A 24,372-nucleotide genomic window follows, 5' to 3' on the forward strand; every position below is an offset into this window, starting at 1 on the left:
TCTACCACTTGATATAAATTAATTAAAAATACAAAAGCCAAGATGATGGGTCACATAAGTAATGGCACGCTTGGGTATAATACATGTAAATAATCAGTTTTATTGCCACTTTTCTTCAGACAAGTCAGGATGGATGCATGAACATTTCCAAGTGACTGAATACTCTTGGACTATTCAGTTACATGGTGCAGTGTAAAGTCAAGCAGCTAGCTACAAGATCAGTGAATATGTCTTCCAAGTCCAAGAAATATTCAGTGACTTGGAAATGTTCACGTATCGATTCCCTGACTTGTCTGAAGAAAACTGGCAATAAAACTGATACAGGTATTATACAAAAGTGTTCCATTACTTATGCAAGCCATCATCTTCGCTTTTATATTTTTGATTAATTTATATCAAGTTGTAGAGATTTGCTTTCACTTCGAGTTTAAGGAAGACAAGTTTAGAATTTCTTTGTTTTTTTTTGTTGTTTGTATTTGAAATGGCATAAATTAAAACGTGTGATATACCAAGTGTTCCAATACTTTTATGGGCACTGTAGTTTTCAATATGATTGGAGTATCTAATTTTGACCCCTGTGTAATTCTTCAATTCACCCCTACCTGGCTGCTTATTGAAATTCAAGTGCCAATTGTTTTTTGTTTTTTTTTTTCCCAAAGAGTAATGTCTGAGTGTGTGTACAATTTCGGTGCTTGCTTCCGAAATAAACAGTTGTTACAGTGAAGGTTCTAGTTAGGGCCATTTTAGCCTGCGTGCTGCTGATGTAGAGGGGTTCTCAACAATGTGGGCTCTCAAATTTTTAGGAAGACCCCAGATGGATATTGTTATTGATGCTTTGCTCCTGCAGTTTCTGCTTGTAGCAAAGCATTTTATATTTACCTCAATTTATGTGATTGGAGTTCATAGCTTCAGGGGGCCGCGGGCCCCTTTATCCGTGGCCCCTTGAAGCTATATGGTTTTATACCACTAAAACATTCTTGGCAAGCCTTATTTTAACTAATTTTCTGTGGTTTTAGATGCATTGAATGCAAGAATAAACAAAACATATTTATGTTGTAATATTTGTAAGATCAAAGTTATTTTTTGCATGTTTCGGTCAAAGTCTAAGTTAATAAATTAAATAACATTTAAATGTTATATTTAATGAACATAGTATTCTCTTCAAAAATGAGTTTTTAATCCAGTTTTCTGTCATCCTGATGTTTTGTGTTTTTTTTTTCAACAATTTGAATGGGATTGCATTACTTTTTCTTTTTAAACAATGTAACACCTAACACACACACCACACACCACCACACGCACGCACGCACGCACGCACAACACACACACACACACACACACACACACACACACAGAATGACCTGGATTAATGTCTGTTTTTCATGGCGGCTTTTTTTCTTTTTTCTTCTTCAGAGCAGAGATGCCGTTTCCAGCTGCTCTTCCCAGCTCTTGTGGCCACAGAACGCGCTGACTCTCTATCGCTGTTTGCAATTTGATATGAAGAAAATGACATATTTCTAATTACTTTAATAATTGGTTTAAAATAGCAAAACTATGACTCTGTAAGCTTGAAATACAGCCAAAGTGGTACATTTTCAAGAACAGTTCAGTTAATTTTTCAGAAATTCTGTGCTGGGTGGCACAGCCAATTCTAACCCGAGAGCCGGGCGGAAATTGCAGTACCAGGTGGGGCCGGCTAACACCACCCACCGTGGCTACAACCCTGGGTTACAGTAGTTATTGTATCTGCTCCACTATATTTTCTTGGATTTCTTTTTAACAGAGTGCAATGGGTCCCAGACCTAGGGTCCGCAGTCACACCCCTAAACACCGCTGGCCCTCTATCCTAAGGTTCTCTTCAAGATGGTGACCATTTCCTAAACCTTCTGATAGCTCTATCTCATAGGCATTTAAGCCACCAGGAATTGCCTCTCAGTAGTTCTTAAGTTTTTCTTCATAATCTCTGTTGCCCCCAACCACCACTGGAATTATATCTAGTTCCTTCAATGAGTATGTTGGTCATAGGCCATTTTGAGGTCTTGGTATTTGGTGATCACCCCCCTCCCCCTTCAATTGTATAGATGCTGAAGTCATTGGGGATGGTTTTTTCGCTTTTATTTCTCTTCAATTTCTTTTTACAGAGTGCAATGGGCCCCAAACCTGGGGTCTACAGTTGCATCCTAATCATTAATCATTACTGGCATTGTATCCGAGGGCTCTCTTCAAGATGGTAACTGTTCCTTTAACTGCGGATATCTGCACCTCATGGGCACTTGGGTGACCAGGGATTGCCTCAAGATATTTCTTCAGGTTCTTCTTCATAGCCCTGTTGCTCCCACCACAACTGGTATGATATCAATTTCTTTCAATGACCACGTTATTCGTAGATCATTTTTAAGGTCTTGGTATTTCGTGATTTTCTCCCTTTCAACTCTATTCAGGCCATAGTCATTGGGGACTGTCACATCAATAATTTTGCTGTCTTCTCTTGCTTGTTCCAAATGACAATATCAGGTTTACTGCACCTCCTTCGATATGTCTTCCTGCTGGGATCTCTTTGTCATAAGACAGTCACTTTTCCACTGGATGAGACTGTGCTGGCTCATACGCCCAAACGTGTCCCTCTACTTCCACCTCCAGTTCCTTGCATACTTTCCAATGTAGATATTTACAGATCTCGTTATGCCGGCTTGTGTATGTCCGTCTACCATGAGGATCTGACATGCTGATACAAGTGGTTTACACTCTCAACAGCTGCATGACAGAATCGGCATTGATCATTCTGTGAAATTCCTGCCATTTGTTTGAAGCCATTTGTTAGTAGTCCCTGATCTTGCGCTCCAACTATAATTCTTTCTCCATCAAACCAAGTTCCTCCATTTGTAAGCCACCGCATAGATCTTTCTTTGTCTATGTATCCTTTTCGAGTTCTTCTTGGAATCGGCCAGCCATTTTGTGCTGTTTCCATCTGTTCATTCGATGTTTTTGTTCTCTTTTGCTGTATTTTTCCCTGGCCTGTCTTGCTAGTGTTGTTGCAGGTGTCAGATCATTGCTTTCTCTCTCTTGCAAAAGATCTCCAAAGTTTTCTGCCAATTTAATAATAGAGGTCTGTTGTGGCATAGTCTTAATATGATGTTGCATAACCTTTTTCCATAACTTGTTCTTGAGAACTCTTTAAGTATGCCCAATACTTATTATAGATGCTCTATAAGCCTGATTGATCTCTATAAGACCTAAGCCGCCTTCTCGATGGGGGAGATATATTCTATCCTACAATGGTTTCTGTATGTAATTTTATGCAGGGTTTTCCTAAATTTTTCCTGTATGAATTCTCATGTGTCTGATCAGATTGCCCTTCAGTGCAAATCTTTTACCACACTCAGAACATTGAAATGGTTTCTGTCCTGTATGAATTCTCATATGTATGGTCAGGTCACACTTTTGTAAACATCTTTACCACACTCAGAACAGACAAATGGTTTCTCACCTGTATGAATTCTCATGTGTCTGGTCAAGTGGCCTTTTCGACCAAATGTTTGACCACACTCAGAACACCTAAATGGTTTTTGTCCTGAATGAACCTTCATGTGTTGGGTCAGAGAGCCCTTTTGTACAAATCTTTTACCACACTCAGAACAGACAAATGGTTTCACTCCTGTATGAATTCTCAAGTGCATGTTTAGATCACATTTTTGTCCAAATCTTTTACCACACCCAGACAACCGAACAGTTTTCTGCCCCGTGTGAACTCTCATGTGTCCGATCAGAGTGCCCCTTTGTCAAACTTTTACCACACTTTAAACAGACAAATGGTTTCTCACCTGTGTGAATTCTCACGTGTGTGTTCAGCTCATCCTTTCGTCCAAATCGCTTACCACACTCAGAACAGGCAAACAGTTTCTGCCCTGTGTGAATTCTCATGTGTCCCGTCAGACTGCCCTGTTGTCCAAATCTTTTCCCACACTCAGAACAGACAAATGGTTTCTCTCCTGTGTGAATTCTCATATGTATATCCAGATTGCCCTTGTGTCCAAATCCTTTACCACACTCAGAACACCTAAATGGTTTTTCTCCGCTATGAGTTCTCAAATGTATGTTCAGATTGCCCTTGTGTACAAATTTTTTGCCACACTCAGAACACCTAAATGGTTTCTGTCCTGTATGAATTCTCATGTGCATGTTGAGATGGACCTTTCGTCCAAATCTTTTACCACATTCAAAACACCTAAATGGTTTCTCTCCTGTACGAATTCTCATTTGTTTGTTCTTAGTGCTCTTTTGTCTCCACCTTTAACCTGGAAACTGCAATAAATGGTTTCTCACTTGCTTGCCTTCCCTTGTGTTGCTTTGAATAGTTCATGTGACCACATGCTTTCCCACATTCAGAGCATTACACAGCTTCTTAGAACCGTTGAAATTGCAAAGACTAACAGAGACATTGTCAGTCTTAATTTCAGAAACATTTGAACTCCTGCCATTACTATATGATTGTAATGACTATTTGGACCTGAGCTGCTGACTGGTTGTGGTCCTCCATGGTCCTCATCCATCAGTTTGTACAGTCATTTTCTGTGTACAGTGGAGCAGCTCGCTACAGGCTCAGCCTCTGTGCACTCTTCTCTTTGGCTTTGATGAACCAGGGATGACTGTGGTTTTTCATCACTTTCACTCTTCACAGTAACAGCGGTGAAAGGGAACTCACTGTCATCAGCCTCCTCCAACTGGTGAAGCTGCTGTCTCTGTCGACATATCCCGAGTTTCTCTTGTTCCTCTTTGATGTCTTCCTGTCAACAATCAGATTATACACCTGCTGTTCAGGGAGAATTTCTTCTTCTTTAACCAGCACCAACTGCTGCACATCTGCAAAGAATCAGTGAAATGGATACCATTTAAAGCAACATTCAATAAAATAAAAATCAAGCTACAGAGTGATGAGTGTGGCCTGACTACGATGGACTACAGTGATGGAACTGATGGAGTGGTTGTCTTACATTTCACACATTTTTGAACTGCAAGCAGATGTTACATTTTCACTAGTATGGTATTTAGTCTATTGAATCAAACTCAGACATATATTATACATTGCTGTACAAAGCACTTAATATATTACACTACTTTCTTGACCCAAAGACTTTATGAGGAAAAAATTGGTCCATCTTTTGCATCTGCGCATGTGTCATTTTGGACCACAGCAACATGGTCTGAGATGGAGTCTCTTCACCCAAAGCAATCAAATTGATTAATGGGATTATTAACCATCGGATGATAAAGGTAAAACCTCTTAAAACATTCTGAAGTCTGTTTTAAGCAAAAACGAGGCAGCTGTAAGCAGAAATGAGGCAAAATTCTGTGACGCTTTGAAATGTGACGCAGTAAATGTATCAGCTAGCAGCTCGTTTAGCCGCGGCACTCTGTGGCTTTCGCCGCTTTTTATGATGAAATAATGCTGAATTTATGTGGAAATGATTGTACAAAAAGCTCAGATATCTGTCACTGAGATAGATGACTGGTGTGCAGTTTGAAGCAGAAATGAGGGGTTAATCCGTGAACCGCGTCATCAGACAGGATCGATTTTTAGAGGGACCATTCGCTCGGCGACACCAGTGCTTTGTGCAAGCGGCCCGCTGCTGCCCAGAGGCACAAAACATTCACACACATATATGTTTTGTGTCTCTTTTTTTGCCATGATCCTTGTCTTACAAAAGCAAACAAATCACAATACATTCAAATTACAATACTTGTGCATCACATTTTTAAAGTATTTTGATTTGTATGAGGAGGCCCCGGGGAAGACCCAGGACACGCTGGAGGGACGACATCTCGCGGCTGGCTTGGGAACGCCTTGGGGTTCCCCCGGAGGAGCTGGGGGAGGTGTGTGTGGATCGGGAGGTCTGGACGGCTTTGCTTGAGCTGCTGCCCCCGTGACCTGACTCCGGATAAAGCGGAAGAAAATGGATGGATGGATGTATCATATGGGAGTTAAGAGCATCATCACAGCCCTGATATTTATGCAGTATAAATGCCACAAATCTCTATGTGGCTCAGTACACACAAACACAATCATGGGGAAGACTGCTGATCTGACAGTTGCCAGACAACAGTGACTGACACCCTCCTCAAGGAGGATAAGCCACAGGATGTTACTGCTGAAATAAAATACATGAATCTATGGTCTTTCACTGCTTCTAAGTGTTTCAATGTTTTAGTGTAAATTATCAGATTCAATTAAACAATTTTTATAATTATTTTACAATTTGACATTATGAATGTGTTATATTACACAAAATCCATTTCTCAGTTTTCTCTTTGGAGTCCCAAAATTGTTTCAAATTAAATACATAAATTATGAAATTGAGAAACTGAGCCAGAACTCAAGGCTCTCTGTTTAACAGTCAATTTACGCTTCTTTCCTCACCTACGGTTGTGAAAACTGAGTAATGACCAAAAGAACAAGGTCACAGATACAAAGGGAGGAAATGAGATTCCTTCATCGGGTGTCTGGTCTTCCACTGCTGGACATGGTGAGAAGCTCAACTATCCGTTAGGAACTCAGAGTATAGTCACTGCTTCTCTGAATCAAAAGGAGCCAGCTAAGGTGGTTCAGGCATCTGGTGGGGATGATCCCTGGTGATCTCTCCAGGGAGGTCTTCCAGGCACGGCTAACTGGGAGGAGGCCCTGAGGAAGACCCATGACATGCTGGAAGGATTATATTTGCCAGTTGGCGTCAGGATCCCCTGGGAAGAGGTACAGGACATTGTTGAGGATAGAGAAGTATGCAATGAGCTGCTTAGTCTGCTGCAACCGTGACTCAGACCCCGATAAGTGGCTGCAAATTAATAAATGAATTAAAATTCTGAAATGTCCATAAATAAATACAGACAGTTTAGAATCGGTATATACCATTACCATGACATTGTGAAAGTTTTGCATTCTGCTTAAAAACTGCTCAATATAATTTATATATATAATTTAATAGAATTTCATCTGGCTTTTATTTATTTTTTACACAATAAAATGGTTTATTGCAGAACCAGTTTTATCTCCAGCAGTCTTTACTTCAAAACACTTATCCAAACTCAAATTTTTTCTTTCATACAGTGCATCCGGAAAGCACATTGAACAAAAATATAAACACAACAGTTTTGTTTTGCTCATATTTGAGCTGAACTCAAAGATTTAGAACATGTTCTATACACACAAAAGACCTATTTCTTTCAAATATTGTTCACAAATCTGTCTGAATCTGTTTTAGCGAACTTTTTATTTCCTTTTTATTTTTTTTAAAAACTATATGTATTTCATTCATATGTTTTTACGTCAGACATGCGTGAACCCTCGTGCGCATGCGTGAATTTTTCCACGCCTGTCGGTGACCGTCATTCGCCTGTGAGCACGCCTTGTGGAAGGAGTGGTCCCGCCCCCTCGTCGGATTTTCATTGTCTGGAAATGGCGGAATGAAAAGGACTTTTTTCTCCATCAGAATTTTTTCAGAAGCTGTTAGAGACTGGCACCTAGAAACCATTCGAAAATTTATCTGGCTTTCAGTGAAAATTTACGGGCTTCACAGAGAATAAGGACCTTAACTACAGCTTTAAGGACCCCTTTAAGGACGGTCGGTGCGCCGACCGACATGTCTATCTCGGCTTTCAGTGCTTACCAGTTGAGTGAGTATAAAAGAACTTGTGGAGAACTGGACATGTCCCAACTTGTCCTCTAACACTCCGAAACGGAGGTGTTCCTTTGTCTCGCTTCATCAGCGAATTGGTCGTGACGCGCGAAGCCTCCTCGCAGCTTTCCATGACAAAATCTCTTGTTAAAAGTGAAATCTGTCGGAAAATGGCTGATGTCCAGGTCTTGTGATAAGCAGAGAAAGAGCACACGACGGTCTCGTATCCACAGAGCCATCAGCTTAGAAATGATCCAGTGGTTTGTGCCGCATCGTCGCAGCTCGCAGCGCGGCGCACCGACCGTCCTTAAAGGGATCCTTAAAGCTGTAGTTAAAGTCCTTATTCTCTGTGAAGCCTGTAAAATTTCACTGAAAGCCAGATAAATTTTTCGAATGGTTTCTAGGTGCCAGTCTCTATCAGCTTCTGAAAAAATTCTGATGGAAAAAAAGTCCTTTTCATTCCGCCATTTCCAGACAATGAAAATCTGACGAGGGGGCGGGACCACTCCTTCCACAAGGCGTGCTCACAGGCGAATGATGTCACTGACAGGAGTGGAAAAACTCACGCATGCGCACGAGGGTTCAAGCATGTCTGACGTAAAAACATGAATGAAATCCATATAGTTTTTGAAAAAACTAAAAAGGTACGATACTTTATGGACAGACCTTGTATACACACTCAACAAAAATGTAAACACAGCTTCCAAGAATTGTGTACAGATCCTTGCAACATGGGGCCGTGCATTATCCTGCTGCAACATGAGGTGATGTTCTTGGATGTATGGCATATGTATGGCCTTAGCACACATATGCGTTTGCTGTAATGTTATAACAGTGATGTCATGTTTGAATAGTAAATGTAATAAAGCTAATGTTTTATAATGCTACGTTACATTGCTAAAAAAACAAAATATGTTCCTCTTCAAAGGATGGCTTTGTTACCAAGTAAACATTGTATGAACTATCACCTTAATTGTCTTTATTTTTAGTTAGCACATACCTTAAACACTTCAAGCTTGAAGCTATTCATGGTTAAGTAAAAGCAGCAGCATGCTGATGCAATAAGCCGCAATTTACGTAGATACGATCAGCTCTACACGCTCCATCGGGTGCTCAAGGGTTCATGGGAGTTCGCCCAACCAGTCCACGTGTTTTGTGGATCTGGAGAAGGCATTCGACTGTGTCCCTCGGGGTTTGCTCCGGGAGTACGGGGTCCGGGGTCCTTTGCTCAGGGCTATCCGGTCCCTGTACGACCGCAGCAGGAGCTTGGTTCACATTGCCGGTAGTAAGTCAAACCTGTTTCCAGTGCACATTGGCCTCCACCAGGGCTGCCCTTTGTCACCGATTCTGTTCATTATTTTTATGGACAGAATTTCTAGGTGCAGCCAGGGTGTAGAGGGGTTCTGGTTTGGGAACCACAGAATCTCGTCTCTGCTGTTTGAGGACGATGTGGTTCTGGTGGCTTCGTCAAATCAGGACCTTCAGCATGCACTGGGGCGGTTTGCAGCCGAGTGTGAAGCGTCCGGGATGAAAATCAGCACCTCCAAATCCGAGGCCATGGTTCTCGACCGGAAAAAGGTGCTTTGCCCTCTTCAGGTCGGTGGAGTGTCCTTGCCTCAAGTGGAGGAGTTCAAGTATCTCGGGGTCTTGTTCACGAGTGAGGGACGGATGGAGCGTGAGATCGATAGACGGATTGGTGCAGCATCTGCAGTGATGCGGTCGCTGTATCGGACCGTCATGGTGAAGAGAGAGTTGAGTAGGGGGCAAAGCTCTCGATTTACCAATCGATCTACGTTCCGATCATCACCTATGGTCATGAGATTTGGCTCATGGCCGAAAGAACGAGATCGCGGGTACAAGTGGCTCCCTTAGAGATAGGGTGAGGAGCTCAGTCACTCTGGAGGAGCTCGGAGTCGAGCTGCTGCTCCTCCATGTCGAAAGGAGTCAGTTGAGGTGGCTCGGGCATCTTTTCCGGATGCCCCCTGGATGCCTCGCTGGAGAGGTGTTCCGGGCACATCCCATTGGGAGGAGGCCCCAGGGAAGACCCAGGACACGCTAGAGGGACTCCATCTCTCGGCTGGCTTGGGGTTCCCTTGGAGGAGCTGGGGGAGGTGTGTGTGGATCGGGAGGTCTGGGCGGCTTTGCTTGAGCTGCTGCCCCCGCGACCCGACTCTGGATAAAGCGGAAGAAAATGGATGGATGGATGGATGGATGGATGGATGGATCAAATCAACCTTCATTGTCATTTAGCTGTACACACAGTTAGTGCAGGCAAAATAAAAGGGAGTTTCTTGCAGGGATCCAAAGGGGGAAAAAAAAAAGAAGATTTAAATAAAAAACATCTATCACACCAATCCCCCCTCCCCCCACACCACCTCAACCTCTCACATACTCGTACATACACACACACACATCCCTGAGATGTCAGACTGAAAATTAAATGAAAATGGAATTGTCTGTTCAAGTGTCCAAGTAGCAGCTTGTTGTTAAAGTCTAAAGTGCACTGGTGACAAACTTCCGGTCAATTGTTCAACAGTCTAACAGCTTGAGAGAGGAAGCTGTTGAACAATTTGGTAGTCCTGGATTTGATGCTACCTCAGCGTTTGGCTGATGGGAACAATTCAAAATGTTTGTGGAGAGGGTGTGAGGGGTCCCTGACAATGGTCAGTGCCCTGCTCCTGCAGCAGCTCACGAAGAGTTCCTGGACAGAGAGGAGGGAAACTCCAATGAGCTTCCCTCCCTCAGCTTCCCTAACTATCCTCTGCAGGGCTTTTTTTGTCTGACATACTGCAACTGGAGAACCATGTTGAGATACAGTATGTCAGAAGGCTCTCAACCCCACCTCTGTAAAAGGTCTTGAGGATGCCATTACGGAGAAAGGCTCGTTTCATCTTCCTCAGAAAGTGCAGTCTCTGCTGTGCTTGCTTCCTGATCCCGAGAGTGTTCTTGTTCCAGGTCAGGTCCTGAAAGATCTGCACTCCGAGGAACTTTATGTTCTCCACTCTCTACTATGCGGCCGCTGATTCTGAGGGGAGGGTGCTCAGGCCATGACCTCCGGAAGTCGATGATCATCTCCTTGATTTTGTCCACGTTTAACACCAGGTTGTTCTCTCTGCACCAGCCCCCTAGGTCTTTGACTTCTTTCCTGTGCATCGATTCCTCATTTTCAGGGATGAGTCCCCCCCACTGTCGTGTCATCTGCAAACTTAATGATTTGGTTCCCCTCATGTCTGAATACACAGTCATGTCTTAACAGAATAAATAACAGAGAACTGAGTACACAGCACACAGGCCTGAGGAGAACCAGTGCACAGCGTGATGGAGTTGAAGATGTTATTTCCAACACAGACAGACTGTGGTCTTTCGGTCAGAAAGTCCAGGATCCAGAGATACGAGGTCTGTGAGAAAAGTATCCGACCTTATTATTTTTTTTTAAAAACCATATGGATTTAAATCACGTGTGATTACATCAGCCAAGCTTGAACTCTCATGGGCACGGAAGAGTTTCTCCACGCCTGTCGGTGACATCATTCGCCTGTGAGCACGCCTTGTGGAAGGAGTGGTCCAGCTCCCTCGTCGGAATTCCTTTGTCTGAGAAGTTGCTGAGAGACTGGCGCTGAGTTTGATCAAAATTTTTTCAAAAACTGTGAGGCACATCCGAGTGGACACCATTCGAGAAATTCAGCTGGTTTTCGGTGAAAATTTTAACGGCTGATGAGAGATTTTGGATTGTTTCTATCGCTGTAAGGACTTCCCACGGAGCGGGACATCGCGCAGCGCTCCGAGGCGACATCGTCATCCTGTTTCAAGCTGAAAACCTCCAAATTTAAGCCTCTGTTGACCCAGGACGTCGTGAGAGAACAGAGAACTTTCAGAAGAGGTTGGAATAAGCAGTTTATCCGGACATTCCACTGTTAAAGGAGATTTTTTTAATGAAAGACGTGCGGATGGATTGGCACGTCGGCTCACAGCCGGCACGGCGCGCCCACCACAGGAAAAACACCACGTTGGAAGCCTTAAGGACAAGTTGGAACATGCCCTGCTGTTAAACAATTTCTCAGATACTCACTCAACTGAAAGCCAGCAAAAGCCGCCTGGATTTTACAAATGGTTATCAACACGGAGGTCGCCTCGGAGCGCTGCGTCTCTCAGCAACTTCTCAGACAAAGGAATTCCAACGAGGGGGCTGGACCACTCCTTCCACAAGGCGTGCTCACAGGCAAATGATGTCACCGACAGGCGTGACAAAACTCACGCATGCGCACGAGGGTTCAAGCTTGGCTGATGTAATCACATGTGATTCAAATCCATATAGTTTAAAAAAAAAAATAAAACTGTCAGTTTGTTTTCTCGCAAACCTCGTATGTGGTGTTCAGGCCAAGTAGGAGCAGTTTCTCCATTAGTCTCTGGGGGATGATGGTATTAAATGCTGAGTTGAAATCAATGCACAGGATTCTAGCATAGATGTCTTTATGTTCCAGATGAGTGAGGACTGAGTGCAAGGTGGTGGATATTGCATCCTCTGTGGTGTGGTTTGGCCGATAAGCAAACTGAAGTGGGTCAAGTGATGCAGGGAGGCTGGCTGTGATGTGTGGTTTGACAAGTCGTTCAAAACACTTCATCACAACTGGTGTCAGTGCGACGGGGCGGTAGTCATTCAGACAGGACACAAATGATGTTTTGCCACTGGGACAATTGTTGACGTTTTGAAGCATCTGGGGATGATGGGCTGACTGAGAGATGTTAAAGATGTCAGAACATCTGCCAATTCATCCACGCAGACTGAGCGCACGTTCAAGGATTTTGTTGTCCAGACCTGCTGCGTTCCGTGGGTTGACCCTGGTTAGCGTCCTCCATGTGTCTGCTGTGTTAATAGTAAGAGCTGGCCTGACAGAGGGTGGAGAAGGACCAGCCCTCCCTCTGGTTGTCGGGCTGGATGCTTTAAAGCATGCAAAATAGTTGTTGAGCCTGTCTGGAAGAGAAGCGTCCTCGTCGACCCCCTATACCTGGACTTGTAATCTGTCAGTGCTTGGACTCCCTGCCACATCTGTCTGATGTTGCTTGTGTCACAGAGGTGACCCTGGATTTTCTGAGCAAAGGTACATTTTTTGCCCTTGATCCCTTTTGAGAATGCAGACCTGGCTGAATGGAGAGCAAACTTGTCCCCCGCCCTGAAGGCTGCATCTCGCGGAGTTAGCAGCGAGCGCACCTCTGCAGTCATCCAGAGTTTCTTGTTGCCACGTTTAATGAAGGTCTTCGTTTTAGTGACATCCTCTGTGCATTTTGCGATGTAGCAGGTTACCACCTCAGCATACCCCTTAATGTCTGTGTGATTTCCCTGGGAGGCTGCTGTCTTGAAAGCCTCCCAGTCAGTGTGCATAAAGCAGACCTGAAGAGCCGAGGCTGCACCCTCAGGTCAGATCCTGGTTTGTTTAACCAGTGGCCTGCTGCACTTCATTAGTGGTTTGTAAGCAGGCACCAGCATCACAGAAAGGTCACTGGAATGGCCGAGGTGGGGGCGGGGGTTGCCTTGTATGCATCTGGGGAGTTTGTATACACAAATCCAGCATGTTCTCTTCTCTGGTATTAAAGTCCACAAATTGCTTGAACTTGAGGAGAACAGACTTTAAACTGGTGTGGTTAAAATCCCCTGCAATCACAACAAAACTATCTGGGTGTTTAATCAGAAGCTCACTGATAGCATCGTGCAGCCCTACAAGTGCCTTGTTAGCATTAGCTTTAGCGTTAGCACTGGGAGCTACGTAAACAGCGTCTACAATCACATTGGTGAATTCCTACGGCATTAACACACCAGTTAATTGATGTATTTCCAAAGTACCCCGCCTCGGCTCTTACCGGAGCTAACAGCCTCTCTGTCCACCCGGAACGATGTCATCCCGTCCAGCTGTATGGCCACGTCTGGAATGTCGTCGTGGAGCCAGTGAAAGCAAACACACAGCATTCTCTCCACTCCCTGCGTGTTTCTCTCAGCAGACGTAGCTCGTCCAGCTTGTTGTCGAGGGAACGGACCATTAGAGAGAAGGCGCGACAGTACTGCTGATCTGGAGGGGTTAGCTTTGAGCCTAGCATGGATCCTGGCCCTCTTCCCTCTCCTTTGTTTATGTTCACACAGTTTTCTCCTTCCTCCACATGCTGGTGGCTGCTGGCATAGTCCCGGATAGTATTCAATGTATCTGCAGTGTGTTCAAATCACAGCTGAGTACTGCAATTTTTCCAGCATGCTTCAACCTGATGGTTGGTATGACCCCAATGGTTTAGTATTGACCCCGGTACACTGTCAGTTACTGACAAGCCAGTTTTGAATTTAAGCACCCCCAACGCTTCTGTGTAAAATCAAAGGCAATCACAAACCCAACACAAACGAGTCAGAGCTTCTGTCTTTGTGTGTCTTGTCCACTGCTGTAAGAAAGTGTCATTCACTTTCAACATAGAACAGCACAGACATGTGCCAGAAGACATCAAAAGCAAAGCAGTTTCACTTATGGTTTGATTTATAAGCAAATTAATTCCGGACAGTTTATCGACATTAAGTTCAACTCATTTTTACAAAGTGAAAACGTGTGCTGGTTTTCACAAATAAATGTGCATTTTGACCCAAAATGATTAGACCACAAATATAGAATGATTAGAAACAAAGAAATTTAGGCAAAATGCTCATTTTGACAACAAGAATAATCCTCCCAATTTGAAAAATAGGTAATGCATTCCATCTCTGAAGATCAGTTTTTTGTTTGTTTGTTTTTTGCTGATAACCTGGATTTATCAGTGCTGATTTTGATGTGAGATGAGTTACTGAGTTTGTAAAGAGTGTGAATATTGAGTGTTTCATGAAGAACAAAAAAAGTGTGCCATTCAGCCTACTGAGGTTTCAAATCCTACAAAATCTCACAAAACTTTGGCGAGGTCGCTGTTCTGTGAGATGTCATTTACACTGAGAACTGCATTGAGATGCTCTGATCAGGCTTCACTTTAACCGCTGCACACGGACAACGGCATTAACATCACAACATTAAACTCTTTGTATATTGTGCCTGTTGTGGGTTTTTAGATGTTGTTATTGTGTTTGTTTTATGTAAACGTGAGAAGCTCAGGTTGTTTCTCCACTATTTTTAATGGGAGTTGCTGTGGGCTGCGATCGTTTCCTGTTCATGTTGTTCTGGGAGAAAGTGAAGTTTGCTCTTTAAGGCCCTGATTATTGTCCTTTACAGCACTGTTTGTCCTCTTTGTTCCAGAGTAATATATATGTCTGAAATTTGGTTTGTGTTTATTAAATTCCACGCAGATTAAACGTAGCAGACACGGATTATTTGGAATATTTGTTTTAGCAAGTTTTCAGGGTCTCATGCATGCAGCCTCATACAATATTAATGTGATGAAAAGCATAAAAAAAATTACATTTTGGTAGTATAATGTTCATTTGCAATTGCCGTCATGTGGATTCTCTATGTTGTTTAGACCACAGCAACTCTCTGGTGTGCAAGGGATTATGGGATATTTCAATAGGGTGAATACACCTGTGGAAGAGAAGTCCTGTGAGTAATGTCACAGATCATTTGTGTCAGATAATGCCAGAATCAAAGTGCACTGGGTAAACTCAAATTCATGGATGTTTGTATTTTTTGTCATGATTAACTATACTCAAATTCATGGATATTAGACAATACTGTAGGGGAAACACTGTCTACTCAACCTTAGTATAATGTCCACACATGTATGGTGTGGATGTTAGAGATGCTGAAACTGACCCTTGTTCAAGTTTTTTTTTTTTTTTTGCCAAAGCTTAAACTTCTCAGAGCTGTGGTTGAACTACACAAATAATGAGCATGTCACTTAACTTTAGCATTTGTGCTTCTAAGTACCACACATTTTTCCGTGCAATGGGCTCCCACCACTCCGGTGAGAGCTGTGCCACCCAGTATCTCAGTCACTCTTTTGTCGATGGGGATGAGTTCCTCCACACCTCTACCCCCAGCTGTTGTGGTCACGCTACAGCGGTGGGCAGCAATCCTCCGTTTGACATCTACTTAATGTCTGACCATTTCTTTTTGATTTCAGCGTGTGTGTGCTGCTCTGTGCCCACATCATTTACAGCTTCACACACACAGTCCCACTCACGTCTCTTCTGTTTCAAAGTTACTCCCACTGACAGGGTACCAAATAAGATATCCCTACATGTTTCGACCTCATTTACCAGTGTCTCTTCCTCACACTTGTTGTCATGTTGTCTGATATGACGGCATGGAGAATCCCAGCTCCCACGGCCTCTTTAAATGTATTTGCATATATAAATAGGTGCATGGCCAGGGAGTTGTTTGGTACGTTTGCATGTGCACTCAATTCTACACTGATTGGGATGTACAAATGGAATGTGCTTGGATCCATGTGTATGCACACTTTGATACATCTAGATATTTCTGTACTTACGCCAGTTTCTTGGTTTTGGCGTACACCATGTTTCAGCAGGAAATCCGCACAAGCCTTTGTATATTAGGCCCCAGGGCCTGATGGCCATATGACAGAGTTTTCTAAAAAGTTTTTTCCTATCATAGCTCAAGAAGTTTTATTAGGCTGATACTCCTGCTGGAATGTTGGACCTCTGGCACTGGGGTTCTTGTGGCTGATTCTTCAATCAGTTAAGACCCACCACATCTTGGAGGGATCACAAAGGCCATAAGACAGCTGAAGGCAGGGAAAGCTCCAGGGATCTGTGGCATCTGAGCTGAGCAACTCCATGCGGATGGACAAGCTGTTCTCCTGGCATTGGAAAGAATCATTATTTTAATCTGGAATATCCGGGTATCATACCTACAGATTGGAAGAAAGAACGTATCCCATTCTGGAAAGGATTGTTGTATGGATTGTAACAACTATTGGGATATATTACACTGCTCTCTGTGCCAGAAAAGGTGCTTGCAAAGATTATTCTTAATAGGATACAGTTCCAGCTAATTGCTGCCCAGCAACCAGAACAGTCTGGCTTCACACCCAAGATCATCCATCTACCATATTCCAGCCTTGCAGGTACTCACAGAACATAAGCGTGAATATCTGCAGTGCTGCTTCACAGCTTATGTTGATTTTTGCAAAGTATTTGTTTCAGTGGGTCAGATCTGCTCTCTGGGACATCCTGAGAATTAGTGGGATCTCCCAGAAGTTATTGGACATCATAGCCAGCCTATATACAGACACTGTGACTGCTGTACAAAGTGGAGGCAGAGACTAAGTTTTACCTGTGAAAAGTGGTGTTTGTCAGGGATGTGTTGTGACTCCTACACTGTTCAATGCTTGCATCTAATAGATGTTGGCAGGGACTTAGGTGTCTTTATTGGCGAGAAAAGGTTTACTGATCTTGACTTCGTGGATGATGCTGAGATCTTTGTGGAATCAAAGGATACTCTGATTACAGTACTCCAGAAGCTGAGTGAGGAATCTGGATGGCCGAGTTTGGGATTGTCCTGAATCAAGACTAAGATACAGGTTTTCAGTGACTTCCTGGACTCAGCCATCAGACGTGTATCTGCGTGCGGTGCAAGTGTTGAAGTTGTAGACACATTCACTTATCTTGGCAGTCACATTCATGCCTTTGAGATCGATAGACGCCTGGAAAGAGCTTATGGAGTCTCTGCTGGACAGAGGTGCTTGACGATGCCAATATCGTTCCAGGAGAACAAAAGTACAAGTCTTTAGAGTCCTAGTGCTTTCTGGCTTACTCTATGGTTGTGAAACTTATACAATAACCAGTGACCAAAGAGGATGAATGGATATCCTTGGTACTAGGTCTCTTTGGAGGATCCTTGGTTAGTGTTGCAATTACTTTGTATCAAACAGGCAGTTACTGAGGGAGATTAAGGAGTATCACTTGAATTGTGAAGGAGTGTCAGCGTCAGTGTTTTGGTCATGTGACACTTTTCTCTCTGCATGAACCAGCAAGCAGTACTGAGGACCCCAGTGGCTGGAGAAGGCCAAGCGGACACCCATGTTTCACCTAACTGTATCAAAGTAACAGTTATTTTATAGATGTGGAGGTGGACCATATGTCAACCTGAGTAGAAGCCATTCAGGATCAAAAGCGGTTCCGTGGCGTGGTGCATATGGTGAAGCATGGTAGCAGCACACACTTTTAGACTCGACTAAGATAGCCTTACTGTAATTGAAACATATGAGTCATTCAAAAATGGTACCCTTCCACAGACTTTAACACAGATGTCTCCTAATTTTGCAGGAGAACAAAGAACCTCTTGATCGTCCATCACGCCGTCCAATTAAGTCTTTTGAACATAGATTGCAAAATTTTTGCTAATTGTCCTGGCAGTACTCCTCAACATGGTTCCCCCAGGAATTATTTCTCTTGATCAAGTGGGATTTATTAAAAAAAATAAATAAAATAGACACCACTTTGTTCATGTTCAACAGATGCTTAATATTATATATAACCCATATTCCACAAATACCCCTGAACTCATTATTGCCCTCGACACAGAAAAAGCATTTGACTGGGTGGTGTGGTAATATCTCCGTTATATTCTAAATCAACTTTGCTTTGGTCCCAAATTACCTGGGTAAAACCTCAAGCATCAATCACGACCAACAGTACTCAATCTACATATTTCCCTCTGCAATAATTAACACATCAGGGGTGCCCGATAAGTTCCTTGTTGTTTGCTCTTGTTATAGTTTGCACTTGGTGGCAAAGTGGATTAGTGGTTAACACTTATGCCTCACAGCTAGAAGGTTGTGGGATCTCATTTCACCCTTTCTGTGTGGAGTTTGCATGTTCTGCTCATGTCTGCATGGGTATTCTCTGGGCACTCCGGTTTTCTCCCACAATCATAAACATGCTGTAGAACATCTACCAGGGACAACAAATAAAAATTACTGTATGGTGATGTACTTGTACTGTCCCTTCACAAATAAATAAAATACTACAGAGCCCCTTGCAATATCTCCATATCTTAACCCCTTCATTAAATGCATAGTGAGATGAACATAAAATAATGTTATATGCTGGCGATTTATTTTTAGGCATGTCTGATCTATTTCAATCCCTGCTGCACTTACATCCTTTGGTCATCTCTCAGGGAATAAATTGAGCTTCAGTAAAAGTAAACCAATTCCACTTAAAGTAACTGCAAAGTAATCGATACGCATTTTTACATTTAAAATCCCTCAGAGTAGTTTGTATATCTTTGTGTGTGTTACAACCAGATTTAAAAATCTTTTTCATGCTAACTTACCTCACGTCTTCACATGTACCAAGGATGATTTTGAATGTTGTCTTTCACAAGTTATAAGAATTAATTCTGTTATAATGAGTATTGTCCTTACACTCATACATTTTTCAGGGCCTACCAGTTTAATGTGTTCAAATTCAAGGTTGATCATTGTCTTCCCTCGTTTGTCTCACAATTACAGGGTCTTCTCTCTCTCTCTTTTCTAAACTAAAAATGCATGTGAAAACAATAAGTTTAAACATACACTCAACAAAAATATAAACGCAACACTTTTGGTTTTGCTCCCATTTTGTATGAGATGAACTCAAAGATCTAAAACTTTTTCCACATACACAATATCACCATTTCCCTCAAATATTGTTCACAAACTAGTCTAAATCTGTGATAGTGAGCACTTCACCTTTGCTGAGATAATCCATCCCACCTCACAGGTGTGCCATATCAAGATGCTGATTAGACACCATGATTAGTGCACAGGTGTGCCTTAGACTGTCCACAATAAAAGGCCACTCTGAAAGGTGCAGTTTTGTTTTATTGAGGGGGATACCAGTCAGTATCTGGTGTGACCACCATTTGCCTCATGCAGTGCAACACATCTCCTTCACATAGAGTTGATCAGGTTGTCAATTGTGGCCTGTGGAATGTTGGTCCACTCCTCTTCAATGGCTGTGCGAAGTTGCTGGATATTGGCAGGAACTGCTACACGCTGTCATATACGCCGGTCCAGAGCATCCCAAACATGTGGCCGTGCATATCCTGCTGCAACATGAGGCGATGTTCTTGGATGTATGGCACAACAATGGGCCTCAGGATCTCGTCACGGTATCTCTGTGCATTCAAAATGCCATCAATAAAATGCACCTGTGTTCTTCGTCCATAACGGACGCCTGCCCATACCATAACCCCACCGCCACCATGGGCCACTCGATCCACAACACTGACATCAGAAAACCACTCACCCACACGACGCCACACACGCTGTCTGCCATCTGCCCTGAACAGTGTGAACCGGGATTCATCCGTGAAGAGAACACCTCTCCAACGTGCCAAACGCCAGCGAATGTGAGCATTTGCCCACTCAAGTCGGTTACGACGACGAACTGGAGTCAGGTCGAGACCCCGATGAGGACGACAAGCAAGCAGATGAGCTTCCCTGAGACGGTTTCTGACAGTTTGTGCAGAAATTCTTTGGTTATGCAAACCGATTGTTTCAGCAGCTGTCCGAGTGGCTGGTCTCAGACGATCTTGGAGGTGAACATGCTGGATGTGGAGGTCCTGGGCTGGTGTGGTTACACGTGGTCTGCGGTTGTGAGGCTGGTTGGATGTACTGCCAAATTCTCTGAAACGCCTTTGGAGACGGCTTATGGTAGAGAAATGAACATTCAATACACGAGCAACAGCTCTGGTTGACATTCCTACTGTCAGCATGCCAATTGTACGCTCCCTCAAATCTTGCAACATCTGTGGCATTGTGCTGTGTGATAAAACTGCACCTTTCAGAGTGGCCTTTTATTGTGGGCAGTCTAAGGCACACCTGTGCACTAATCATGGTGTCTAATCAGCATCTTGATATGGCACACCTGTGAGGTGGGATGGATTATCTCAGCAAAGGAGAAGTGCTCACTATCACAGATTTAGACTGGTTTGTGAACAATATCTGAGGGAAATGGTGATATTGTGTATGTGGAAAAAGTTTTAGATCTTTGAGTTCATCTCATACAAAATGGGAGCAAAACCAAAAGTGTTGCGTTAATATTTTTGTTGAGTGTAATTTGTGGTTTCAGAAAACTTGTTTTTCAGTTACAATGGCCACAAATCCAGCTTTCCCTTCTATGGTCGATGAGGTTTTCTTAATATGGTCTAATCCTGGTATTAAAAGGTTGAAGGATCTTCAGAATGACAACACATCTGATGTTTTTAACAGATGGTTGAGTCCCTTCGGACGCTCCCTAGTTTTCACTAAGGGGGTGCCACAGCAGATCAGAGGTGGATCTGCATTTTGATTTGGCACAAGTTTATGCCGGATGCCCTTCCTGACAACTCCACATTACATGGAGAAGGGTGGGGTTTGAACCAGGAACCTTCTGCACTGGAAACAAGCGCACAAAACGCTAGTTATATTGGCAGTATAGAGCCCCGGTTTCCCACACTTCCTGTTGATACACCATTTAATACTTTTCTCACTGCTCTTCCTTTTTTGAAAGGCATGCTGGCAATCATTTACAGGCAAACTTGTAATTTACAAATAACTTCATTAAGTCATATGGGGAGATGATGGTCAAGTGGTTAAAGCATTGGGCTTGAGACCAGAGGATCCTCAGTTCAAATCCCAGCCTCACTGAAAAATCACTAAGGGCCAAGGCAAGGCAAGGTCCTTAATCCCCTAGTTGCTCCCGGTGTGAAGTGAGTACCTCGTATGGCAGAGGTACCTCTTGGATGGCAGAAGTATGGTGAGGGTGCATTATTTGTAAAGTGCTTTGAGTGTCTGATGCAGAAAGAAAAGCGCTATATAAATGCAGTCCATTTCTCACTTGCCATATTAAGGCAGCATGGAAGGAGGAACTGAGAAAGCCTATGTCAGGATACTAGGGAGGATTTTCATAATGCATTTTCATAATCAAGACTCTGTGTCGTCTCACTCTCTGCAGAATCAGACAGACCGGAATCTTCGTTGCTTACAGTCTGACTGCTGGACTTCCACCTCAGCATCATCAGACTGGTTTCTTGGGCGTGTGTGGACCCTCAGATCAAGGAGGAGCAATGGAGGTTCTGTCTTGGTCGTGGAAGGCTGGACCAGCTCTTTACTCTCACAAGGATATTAGAAAGGGCTTGGATATGGAGCCATTATTGTAGCAAAAGTATTTGTAAATGTGTATTTCAATCCACAAATGTGTAACCAGATCCACAAATGTGTCTGTAATCACATCCACAAAAGTTTAAAAAAATAAATAAATATCCCTGTAACTGTGTGTCTGTGAAAATCGGGCCACTCGACTGGATATGTTCTTACACATGACTTTTGCTACACTTCTGCCGCATTAGATCTGTAAATGCATGGAGATTTGTACTTGTGTGGAGACTAACCACCAGAGGGCGCAAGCGCCAATGATATCAGTCACCGCAACCGTTTTAAGCCTGGCCGGGCTGCGAGTATTTTATTTGTAGGATACTTCTCCTGGTATGCAAATTCTCAGCTAATCACAAAGTCAGTACTAACTACGTCATTTGCGTGATTAGCATATGATTAATATACCAATGCACATAAACCAAAATGTGAACAAATACTGGTCCCCACTTGCATTCTGGGGAAAATGTACTGATAATAAATTAAGTTGTATTATGTGCTTCAGAAAGCCAAGCTTCATGCTGTTGGAGTGTCGTGATGTTGTAATAATCCCAAAAAATTCTCCTGTTTGCTCACAAAAAGCAGACAATTTAATGCTTAAGACTTTTTTCTGGAGTCTGACTTGTGCGTTTCAATCTTTAAACTAACATATCACTCCATAAAAAAAGTTTCATTTATGGCGTAAAACATTAGTTTAGAAATACATTTTTAAAGATACAGAGTTTAAAGATACATTAAAGTTATTTGAAATAATGTATCACTCCATAATAAATTGCGCCAAAAGATGAACAAATGCAGAACAAGCACTGGCCACCACTCCAAATTGCACCTACCATGTGTTGTTGACATTCTGTTTGCCTCATGAATGAATTATAAATATAGAAGCAGACGTGCGTTTGTTTTGTACCACTTCCTTTTTTTCTTTTATTAATCGCGTGAATGACGTAGTGGGTACTGACTTTGTGATTGGCTGAGAATTTACATACCAGGAGAAATATCCTACAAATAAAATACCCACGACCGGGCCCTAGAAGAACATCTTTGAGGGTGTGTTTTATTTATTTATTTATTCCTGCGTTTTGGACACCAGGAACATGAATGGATCTTCTCGCTTCTTTTAATTTTAAATAAACAAGAATAAAAATGGTAATAAGAAAATGTTGACAGTTCCTTTCAGCCAGCTGCATGTCAAGATCTGTGTAATTCACAAAGAACGGAGGACGTCTCATTTTGGGGAAAAACGGTTTTGTTCTGTTATAGAACATTTGGAAAGAGGTGTCATTTGATTTAAAACAGCGATTCACTTTGAAGTTATTGATTCCAGAACTCCCAGCCAGGTGCCTTTCAGTCTGGGGGGCCCCGTGCCCCTCCCTGGAGGAATTTGATTCATAGAGGAACACCTTAAGGGAAAATCCACACAGTGTGCTATCAGCGGCTAACCTTAGCCCGCTTCTCGCCCCCCTCCAGACTCCCAGGATTAATTTTTTTATTCAGTAAATGCAATGCTCTTCTGTAGGATACAGTACTATATGTGTTAACATTTTCTTATTATTACCATTTTTATTCTCGTGTTTACTTAAAATTAGAAGATGCACGAAGATCCATTCATGTTGCTGGTGTCCAAAACACAGGAATAAATAAATAAATAAATAAATAAAACATGCCCTCAAAGATGTTCTTTGAGGGCCCGGCCAGGGTTAAAACGTAGCGGTGACTATCACTGGTGCTGCGCCCCCTGGTGGTTAGTCTCCACACAAGTACAAATCGCTGCAGGCATGGCAGAAGTGTAGCAAAAGTTATGTATAAGAACACATCCAACCAAGTGGCCCGAGTTTCACAGACACACGGTTACACATGCATGGTTTTTTATTTATTTTTTTTTTTTTAAACACACTTGTGGATCTGGTTACAGACGCACATATTTTTTTTTTTTACATTTGTGGATCTGGTTATACACATTTATGGATGGGATTACACATTTGTGGATCTGGTTACAGACACATTTTATTTTATTACACATTTGTGAATCTGGTTACAGACACATTTTATTTTATTACACATTTGTGAATCTGGTTACACATTTGTGGATGTGATTACACATTTGCTAAAACTTTTGATACAATAATGGCCCCATACTTGGAGTATGACCAACTAACACAATAACACATAAAACATTATTAAAAGCAACAATGGTTGAGAGCATTTAAGTTCAGTACTAGAGATAATGAGATGAATATACACAACAAAAATATAAACGCAACACTTTTGGTTTTGCTCCCATTTTGTATGAAATGAACTCAAAGATCTAAAACTTTTTCCACATACACAATATCACCATTTCCCTCAAATATTGTTCACAAACCAGTCTGTGATAGTGAGCACTTCTCCTTTGCTGAGATAATCCATCCCACCTCACAGGTGTGCCATTAGACACCATGATTAGTGCACAGGTGTGCCTTAGACTGCCCACAATAAAAGGCCACTCTGAAAGGTGCAGTTTTATCACACAGCACAATGCCACAGATGTCGCAAGATTTGAGGGAGCGTGCAATTGGCATGCTGACAGCAGGAATGTCAACCAGAGCTGTTGCTCGTGTATTGAATGTTC

At 42.7% G+C, this 24,372-nt stretch overlaps 1 protein-coding gene across 1 annotated transcript in view; it reads right to left on the reverse strand.

Annotated features, from left to right (window-relative positions):
- Positions 1 to 24,032, reverse strand: part of LOC117515273 (gastrula zinc finger protein XlCGF57.1-like) — a 40,272-nt gene extending 16,240 nt beyond the window's left edge. Inside the window, exons 1-4 of the mRNA XM_034175759.1 lie at positions 24,028 to 24,032; positions 3,822 to 4,070; positions 3,605 to 3,655; positions 3,488 to 3,520 (exon numbers count right to left, since the gene is read on the reverse strand). Coding sequence (XP_034031650.1) covers positions 3,488 to 3,520; positions 3,605 to 3,655; positions 3,822 to 4,005 — 268 coding nt within the window. The 5' untranslated portion in view covers positions 4,006 to 4,070; positions 24,028 to 24,032. The remainder of the gene's footprint in view (positions 1 to 3,487; positions 3,521 to 3,604; positions 3,656 to 3,821; positions 4,071 to 24,027) is intronic.
- Between the last annotated feature and the right edge of the window lie 340 nt (positions 24,033 to 24,372).

The sequence above is a fragment of the Thalassophryne amazonica genome, chromosome 8, assembly GCF_902500255.1.
Source record: "Thalassophryne amazonica chromosome 8, fThaAma1.1, whole genome shotgun sequence".
Taxonomy (NCBI): Eukaryota; Metazoa; Chordata; class Actinopteri; order Batrachoidiformes; family Batrachoididae; genus Thalassophryne; species Thalassophryne amazonica.